Source organism: Palaemon carinicauda, chromosome 13 (genome assembly GCF_036898095.1).
Source record: "Palaemon carinicauda isolate YSFRI2023 chromosome 13, ASM3689809v2, whole genome shotgun sequence".
In the NCBI taxonomy this organism is placed as follows: Eukaryota; Metazoa; Arthropoda; class Malacostraca; order Decapoda; family Palaemonidae; genus Palaemon; species Palaemon carinicauda.
This window is the reverse complement of record NC_090737.1, coordinates 139,608,525-139,618,524: the sequence shown is the minus strand read 5'-3', so window position 1 is coordinate 139,618,524 and position 10,000 is coordinate 139,608,525. Positions and strand designations below refer to the sequence as shown.

The 10,000-nt window shown below is 32.7% G+C and overlaps 2 protein-coding genes across 2 annotated transcripts in view; one reads left to right on the top strand and one right to left on the bottom strand.

Annotated features, from left to right (window-relative positions):
• LOC137651852 (A disintegrin and metalloproteinase with thrombospondin motifs 20-like) overlaps window positions 1-777 on the top strand; it is a 19,137-nt gene extending 18,360 nt beyond the window's left edge. The window contains exons 16-17 of the mRNA XM_068385070.1: window positions 233-438; window positions 707-777. Of these exons, the coding sequence (XP_068241171.1) occupies window positions 233-438; window positions 707-777 (277 nt within the window). The remainder of the gene's footprint in view (window positions 1-232; window positions 439-706) is intronic.
• Window positions 778-1,346: 569 nt separating this feature from the next.
• LOC137652115 (uncharacterized) lies at window positions 1,347-9,431 on the bottom strand. Its single transcript, XM_068385320.1, has 5 exons — window positions 9,347-9,431; window positions 5,994-6,769; window positions 4,335-4,449; window positions 3,922-4,046; window positions 1,347-3,479 (listed from the first exon to the last, which is right to left on the bottom strand). The coding sequence occupies exons 2-5, from the start codon at window positions 6,289-6,291 to the stop codon at window positions 2,344-2,346; spliced, it is 1,674 nt and encodes a 557-aa protein (XP_068241421.1). The 5' UTR covers window positions 6,292-6,769; window positions 9,347-9,431; the 3' UTR covers window positions 1,347-2,343.
• Window positions 9,432-10,000: the final 569 nt, after the last annotated feature.

Sequence of the window (10,000 nt, the reverse complement as noted above, 5' to 3'; positions counted from 1 at the left end):
TTTCTTGATTAGTAACGTAGTGAACACCATTTGATCACATCTGCCACCATCAGTACCTAGAAACTGACATTTTCTTGATTTCCAGGTGGACTATAGAAGACTGGGGTCCTTTGACTTTATATCCTTATCTCGAATAATTCATTAAAGTTTTTCTAGATTATTAAATCAGTGTACACCATTTGATCACATCTTCCTCCATCAATACCAAAAAAACTGACATTTTGATTTCCAGGTGGACTATAGAAGACTGGGGTCCCTGCAGCGAGAGCTGTGGCTCTGGCATCCAGTACAGAGACGTGATCTGTGCCATAAGATTGCCTGTAGACCCCAGTGATGCAACACAGCTTCGTGGGGACATTGAAATTGTGGTTGATGGCTCTCAGTGCTCGGGAAAACAGCCTAGCCGAGTTAAAGAATGCATTGGACAATGTAAACTACGTAAGTTTATGTCTGTGTTTGGCAGAGGTTGCCAGTGCAAACTACTACTTATATCAAGCACAATTACTCAAACTGAGGGAAAATACCTTGAAAATGAGATCACTTTACAGAACAGTTATGAAAAACAATTGAAGATCACATAAATTCTGTTAGAACATCTAGGGCCAGATAAGAATTCTGATATTTATATTCTTATGGAAGCAATTTTCCATAAAAATAGACTATCATTTATATATTTATATTATAAGAAATTTTACTTTTTTTTCAGCCGTGTGGTGTACGAATGACGATTGCTTGGACTACCAAGATGTGCAAATTTCGAAAGATTTTGATTACTAGAACTGCAAAGAACGGAGCAAAGTGTTTCGTATAATTTTGGGAATGGAAGTAGGCCTACATAGCTTGCAATGTATTGTTCAATACTTATTAACTCTCTCTCTCTCTCTCTCTCTCTCTCTCTCTCTCTCTCTCTCTCTCTCTCTCTCTCTCTCTCTCTCTCTCTCTCTCTCTCTCTCTCTCTATATATATATATATATATATATATATATATATAAGCCTAGATATACATTCATATTGGCTAAGATCTCTTCCATTATTCTTGTACTTTTTTTCTTTTTTGGTTTTAGGTAATAAATAAAGATATATAGAACTATTGTAATACTTTCTTGTTAATTATCAAAGAAAAAATATATATAAACTAAACGAAAAAATATTCTCACATTATTATTTTCCGATAGTTTCTTGTTAATTTTCAAAGAAAAAATATATATAAACCAAATGAAAAAATTACATTATTATTTTCCGAAAATCATAAAAAATAAACTAAAACTCTTCTCGTGAATTTCAGGTAAAAATCGAGATCTCAAAATAGTTATTCAAACATTTTATTTCTTTTTTTTCATTACCACATCAATTATAGGAAAAGCCCTCTCTTTCTACAAAAGTATCAATGATGACACATGATATGTATGAATAGCATTCGTGTATAAAACACAACATACTTCTAAAAAGCTGCCGAGACTGGACTCCAGTTTGTTCCCTGGACTCCAGTTTGTTCCCTGGACTCCAGTTTGTTCCCTGGACTCCAGTTTGTTCCCTGGACTCCAGTTTGTTCCCTGGACTCCAGTTTGTTCCACTAACAACTGCACATTAAAAGCTAGCACAATTATATCCTTATGTATAAAAAAGATTATATGGCCATGTGGATAAAGTTTCCACTTTTAAAAAGTTATATTTGACTTATAGATTTCAATAGTAGGCCTAGTCTTATGGTGAACATTCTACTTTCTATGAGACTATAATATTCTAGGTCTAAATTATCTTCCTGAGAAGATTACCAGATTTTTTTCCCCCACACAGTTACAAAATTAGTTTCACAAACGTTGATATGGATAGATTATTAATTACAGGACGTAGAGATAGATAAATAATAAAGAATGGAATGTAAATATCGAGTATTGTGTTGTGTTAAAGATGAGCCTTTGGAGTTCGTTGGTGCAGACCGGGTGGAAAATTTCAAATTTTACTAAAAATATATTTGATTCATATCGTATTTCAGACCAAGATAAACAAATTTACGATAAATAATATTAATGTGACAAGTAATTAGAAAATTTCGCCTATCCCAACGAACTACAATAACCCGGTTTAAGATATGAGTCTAGTTCATGTTAAATTGTCTTTAGCTATTTCTTATCTCTTCTATGGCAGTTAGCAATTGCAATGCACATCAAATTAGCTAAAAGCATAATCAAGCTATGTATTTTCTTTAATCATATTCATTTCAATGAACAAATGAATAAAATATCTGCATTAAAATAACAGTAAACCAGATAATTAATACGTTTTAGCTTCATTACATCAAAAAGTCTTCAAAACTTTTAGCTTCATTACATCAAAAAGTCTTCAAACTTCAGATGAAATCTTTGAGTTGGATCTACTAAGCGTAGTTGACCGGTGCATAGATCGCCTGTTGAACACAGCCAACTGTCGACCTTTCGTCGGCAATGTTCGACTGTATTCGACCACCGTGAAGGAATTATATTCAGGAAGCCTCAAAGGATCCCCGGTCAACCTCGTCACTCCTCCGCTACTGGAGCGTCTAGAGCTTCCTGACGAAGTCGTTGGCAAGGGGGGAGGTTTAGCTTCCAGAGGGGAAGGATCGCCTGCCAACCTCGTGACTCCTCCGCTACTGGATCGTCTAGAGCTTCCTGACGAAGTTGCTGGAAAGGGGGGAGGTTTAGCTTCCAGGGGGGAAGGGGAAGAGGAAGAAGAGCTTAACGGTGGAGGGGGAGGAACGGGAGTGATTATTTGAGAGGTACTTCCACATCTAGGGGACTCAATGATCACCCTCGAAGTGTCTTCTGACCAACTACGTTCCAGCGTTGATTGCCTGATCTTCTTAAGTGGATGTTGCATAACCTCTTCCTCTCCTTGATCCTGCTGCTGTTCTGTCTGTTGCTGTTCTAGCAGCTGGTGTTGATACTGATGTTGTGGATAGTTCAATATCCTTACATCATCTCCTACAATAGTGACCTTCGATGACCGCCGCGATGTATGCATATCCGAAAGGGTATCCTCCTGAGTTTGACCCGAATCTTCCTGTAGATAAGATAGATCCTCCGTCGGTTTAGTGAGATCTACTATAGAGGTGCTATGGGGCAGAGGTAAAGGGCATCCTCTTTGAGGATGTCGCCTGGAATCGCACGTTAGATAAGTCCTTATGGTCTCGGACGTAAAGGACCTCTGACCTAAGCAGCCTTCGCTTCGGCATCTCAGCAGAGGCTTGGCTAAGCTTTCGTCAGTGCTGCTCGACCTGGCTCTTAGGACCGTGACCAAAGGGGCGTGTCGTGCCAGGTGGGAGTGTCCTGTCAGTAGGGCAGCCAGGAGTGCTGCCACGCCTCCTACACCGGCTGTCATTACTGACCAGCCATATCGGTAGGCATACATATCTGACCAGCTTGTTCTTCGTCCTGACGCCATGCTGTATTCTTCGGAAATTACCGATACGAACCATACTACGCCTACACCAACGCTTAGTCCTGAAATACAGAAGAAAAATTTAGTTTTATATTGAAAACTTATGCTTTGATATGTAAACTTTACACAAAATAGCATGTTTTAACTCTGTGACTAGGCCTACTCTCAGAATTATCAATTCTATTAATATAAACGGTGTTTAGTAACTGGAAAACTATATATTCTAAATGCACCTTCACCATTTCTATGAGAAGTTTAATTTTATTGATTAAAATTCATGCAAGGATTGAAAACAGTAAATGAATATATATTTTCAAAGTTTTAAAATTTACCAAAAATAGTTATAACAAATTCGTTTCAGAACTTATTATCTTTTATTCCTTCATCTAATTAGTATTGAGAATACTATTTTTCTCTGTTGAAGCCCTTAGGTTTATAGCATCTTGCCTTTCCAACTAGGGTTGTAGCTTAGCTAGTAATAATAATTATTAATAATTATATTACCTCCCAGTGAATACAGGAGAGCGGCCACAAGCGATGCATGAGCATAACAGCATCTTCCAACAATTGCAAGCAATGTTCCTATGGCCAGCAAACAACATGATAGCATCATGAACGGTGTGGACAATCTGGAATAAAAATAAAACAATAATAATGATAATATTAAGTTGAAATGGTATCAAATCAATTTTGGAATTATATAAAACAAATGGGACTTAGTCTTGCTAATGTGTGTGTTCAAATCCCACAAAGAAACAGACTTAAATCTACAGGAATTCATAAACTTTTACATGGGATTAGATTCTATAACACGAAATATATAAGGACTTTATGAATACTAACTTCAAAAGAATCTTTTCCTAAAGATATTACTCAGAAGTAACAAAGTAATTGTAAAGAAAAGATAATTAACACACCTCATTCTGGCAAGAACAGTTTGTACTAAAGGAGCCGGTGCAGGCAGACGTAAATCCTGGTGAGTTATGTGTTCCCAAGAATACCTAACGCCGCTGCAAGGAGGAGAACCAACCACTGTAAAAGAAGGAAGATTATTTCAAGATACTCGTCTGGGAGCGATTTGTTGCAATGCAATTGGTTTAGAAATTGATTTGTTGAGATTGAGTCTTCAGGAATATATACAGTGAATTATGTGGCTTTTTGAAGGGGTAAAATCATTGGTTAACTGTCTTGTTATAGATTTAATTGCAGATATCCTATCCTTTGTTGCATTGTTGCAATATAATTGGTTTAGAAATTGATTGGTTGAGATTGGGTCTTCAGCAATATATACGGTGAATTTCTGGCTCTTTGAATTGGTAAAATCATTGGAAGTTAACAGTCTTGTTATATATTTAATTGCAAATATCCTATCCTTTGTTGCATTGTTGCAATGCAATTGGTTTAGAAATTGATTGGTTGAGGTTGGGTCTTCAGGAATATATACGGTGAATTTTGTGGCTATTTGAATGGGTAATATCATTGGAGGTTAACTGTCTTGTTATAGATTTGATTGCAAATATCTTATCCTTTGTTGCATTGTTGCAATGCAATTGGTTTATAAATTGATTTGTTGAGATTGGGTCTTCAGGAATATATACTGTGAATTTCGTGGCTATTTGAATGGGTAATTTCATTGGAGGTTAACTGTCTTGTTATAGATTTAATTGCAAATATCCTATCCTTTGTTGCTTTGTTGCAATGCAATTGGTTTGGAAATTGATCTGTTGAGAGGGGGTCTTCAACAATATATACAGTGAATTATGTGGCTATTTGAATGGGTAATATCATTGGAGGTTAACTGCCTTGTTATAGATTTAATTGCAAATATCCTATCCTTTGTTGCATTGTTGCAATGCAATTGGTTTAAAAATTGATTTGTTAAGATTGAGTCTTCAGCAATATATACGGTGAATTTCTGGCTCTTTAAAATGGTAGAATCATTAATAGCTTGAGGAGTTTAACTGCCTCATTATAAAGATTTATTTGAAAATATCCTATTCTTCGTTGCATGAAATCATTATTGCAATATAGGCTCTTTTATATGAATCATGAAAAGGAACTCATGATAGTAGGCTTTGTACTATAAACAATTCTATTTTTCGGTATTGATTTCTTTATATTAATTTTCTGTAGCTTTATTTTCATATCTATGTAGAAATAGCTGATAAAAAATAGATTTTCAATATTTTTTTGACAGCTCAACTTAAAATATACTAAAATACTTTTCACTGATTAAATAAACCACTTAATAATTGAACAGATTATTAACATTGTGAAAAAAAAGACCGGGTAGAATATAATAGTTGTTAATAAGTAAAATAAGTAGGAAATATCTTAATTACATATAGAACAATGTTGAAATGTACATTATTTTCGAGTATTTTTGACAGAACTGAAAAATTACTAAAATACTTTACACTGATTAAATAAGCCACTTAATAATTAAACAGAAAATTAACATTGTAAAAAAAAGATCGAGTAGAATATAATAGTTGTTAACAAGTAAAATAAGTAGGAAATATCTTAATTTCATATCGAACATTGTTAAAATGTACATTATTTAAAAATCAACTTACATAAATGAAGGTTCGTAGTATTTATATGCGGACAAGCAGTCCACAGCCCCAGTCTGAATGTGACCGTTGTGACGACAGGTTGTAGTGCTTGCGCGCGATCATTCTCCTTCAAGCCATCTTCTAAAAAGTCTATAGAGCGACTAGGACTCTCTGCTAGAACTATGGGCTCTCTAACTAGAGCCCATTGGGGAAACATAATAGCAGCAATAAGTGACCCTAGTGCTGCTAGCCCAGCCCACACGCCCAGGACACCCGCAACCCAAGTTGCTAGCCGTCCTCCGACGCCCTCACCTTGCATCTTTCCGGGCTAGTTTCCGGTACGTTCTTGCAAAACACTATTAATTACATATTTTTACATATTTTTGATGATTTTACGAGAAACTTCAGGCATTTTCCAAAAGAATGAGACCAACCTGACCTCTCTAGGACAAAAATTAAGCTTTTTAGAGCAATTTCAAAAAATTATATAGCAAAATGTGCTCGAAATTTAACCTTTATGGTGGGGGTAAAAGGGCTTTCAAGGTTTCTGAAAGGTGGGTTAACCTTAACAGCATTGAGGTTATTTTATTGATATTAACATTGTCTGGATATTCGTATACTTTAAAGGTATATTAGATTTCAGTTTGAGTTTCTGTAGGGAGCGGGATTTGTTTACATTCTTCGTGGTAGAAAATCCTTTTGTTTACATTCTTTGTGCGGTAGAATATCCGAATGTCTTTATCATTTTTTGCGGGAAATATTCTTCCTTACGGACGGGTTTACGAGTTATCTTCATTCTGTAAAAAAAGAAGAAAAGAAATATTTTAAATAAATAAGAATAAATTGTTCATTTTATAAAGAACAGTATGTCTCGTTCAACTAAGTAAGAAATGCATTTTTTTTTATTGTTAGTAAGAATTGCTTGACATTTTCAACACCATTACCAAATTCTTAACGGAAATAAACAATTTAAGAACTTGTCTTTATTCGCAATTAACAAAATTTACACCATATTTAACCAATTATTCCTTAATAGCTTACGCGACCCGTCAACAATGACTGCTAAATATTTAAATAGATCATGCATACACATGTATAACTACTCCCTCTCTCTCTACCCGGGGGGGGAGGTGAGAGCTAAGCGTGACCGGTAAGATTTTATATATACTGTATATATATATATATATATATATATATATATATATATATATATATGTATATATATATGTATATATATATATATATATATGTAATATATATATATATGTATATATATATATATATGTATATATATATATATATATATATATATATATATATATATATATATATATATATATAACTATATATACTATATATGTATACTATATATATATATATATATATACTCGTGTGTGCGTGATATATATATATATATATATATATATATATATATATATATATATTTATATATATATATATATGTATATATATATATATATATATATATATATATATGTATATATATATGTATATATATATATATATATATGTAATATATATATGTATATATATATATATATGTATATATATATATATATATATATATATATATGTATATAACTATATATACTATATATGTATACTATATATATATATATATATATATATATATATATATATATATATATATATATATATATATATACTCGTGTGTGCGTGATATATATATATATATATATATATATATATATATATATGTATGTATGTATATATATATAACTATATATACTATATATGTATACTATATATATATATATATATATATATATATATATATATATACTATATATATATTTATATATATATATATATATTATATATATATCCATGCACTTGATCTTTATGATATAGGGGAGTTGCTAAGTATTTTTTTTAGGGGAAAATGAGCTTATAATGATTTTTGAAAACACCAAATTACTACAAAAAATTAACACGAAACATAATTGACTTTTAAGTCTTCCAATCACAAAGTAACGAAAGACGAACAGTTAACGAAGTTTTTTTTTTTACTTAGCAATAAGAAATTCCCAAGCAAAGTTAATTGAACTGCAATTGAAGTTTTATTATTAAAAACGGGATGATTTTTAAAAAAGAAATTTCGTCATATTCTAAGCTACTTTAATAATGAATCGCAGCTTTAGAATGATGATAATGAAAATAATAATATTATTTTTATTATTATTATTGATAAACTTCGAGAAGTAATGAACAATTAAAACACTATTATTATTATTATTATTATTATTATTATTATTATTATTATTGATAAACTACGAGAAGTAATGAACAATTAAAACACTATTATTATTATTATTATTATTATTATTATTATTATTATTATTAAACTACAAGAGAATTAAGAACAATTAAAACACTATTATTATTATTATTATTATTATTATTATTATTATTATTGTTTTTTTTATTATTATTATTATTATTATTATTATTATTATTATTATTGTTATTATTATTAAACTACGGGAAGTAAAGAACAATTACAACACTATTATTATTAATATTGTTATTATTATAATTATTATTATTTATTATTATTACTATTATTACAAACCTTATGCCAATAGAGAAAGCAACGGAGATGTGAATATCTTAATAATCATAATCCTATCAAACATCCTAATTTTAAATTAACATTTAATTGAAACCTCTGCATCGTTAATTAATTAACGTATTTGAATCTTAAGAAAATTGAGTATTATAACGAATTGCATAAAAAATTTCTATGCAACGTCTTAAGACACAACGTACCGTTCTAATTGGCTTCGTTTTACGGACATATGTGATCATTACGTTGCTAATGTTGACACCATTTTGGGGGGCTATGGCCAAAAATAATGACTTAGGCCTAAGCAAGAAGGCTAAAGATGATATACTTACCAGAAAGGTGTCAGAAATGTGTAGGCCTAATCTTTCAAGCGGAAAAAATATGCTTTTTCAAAATTACAATTTAAATTTGTCAACAGATTTGCTAGTTGAGAATTATTCAAATTAAAAGCATTGTTCTAATTCCATGTGTTTGGTCAAGATTTTCATATCTTTCCGAAAATATAATTTTATATTTATTTCCAATTTATTTAGAAGCTCCTTCCATGTATAGAATGTTTTAATAACATTTATAACATTTCCTCGAAGGTAAGAACAAGAACAAGAAGAAGGAACCCGGACGGTACTGTACTCAAAAACACTCATCGATTCACTGCAACTGGCGAATAGTTTTCTAAAAAAAAACGAAAAAGCCGAAATTTTTATATAATTTACATTTGTTTTAGTTCACATTTAATTTAGGTATGAAATAGGAGAGTGTTCCTTACAGGCACTATTTTACCGATGAGAGAAATGGTAGTGAATTGATATTCTAGAGCGGGAATGACACCACATCCACATCTCACCGCTTCATGCTCGCTACTAAAGCCTGGGAGAGCGAGGAGAGAGAGAGAGAGAGAGAGAGAGAGAGAGAGAGAGAGAGAGAGGGAGAGAGAGGCCAGCAAGCCAACGGTAGCTTGCAGCAGCACAGCAGGAGCAACAGCAGCAGCAGCACAGCAGAGGCTCAACAGCATCCGCCGTGCTAGCCTAGGGGGTACCCTAAAGTCTTCGATCTCGTTCTGCTCTTTGCCAGTTACAGCCCAGTTTCGGCTTCTGATCTATACCGGGAGACGCGAGTCTAAAACGTTCACACAGGCTGCTCTTCGACTCTCTCTCTCTCTCTCTCTCTCTCTCTCTCTCTCTCTCTCTCTCTCTCTCTCTCTCTCTCTCTCTCTCTCTCTCTCTCAAACAACCAATCAATGGTTGCAATTTGAAAGTTTAAAGGCTGCTTATGAATGGCAGAGGCAAGGGACAGTGACATTGCCCTACAGACAGACAGAGGCAAGGGACAGTGACATTGCCCTATCGAGCAGGACAATGTCCTAGAGACAGATAGAGGCAAGGGACAGTGACATTGCCCCATCGAGCAGGACAATGCCCTA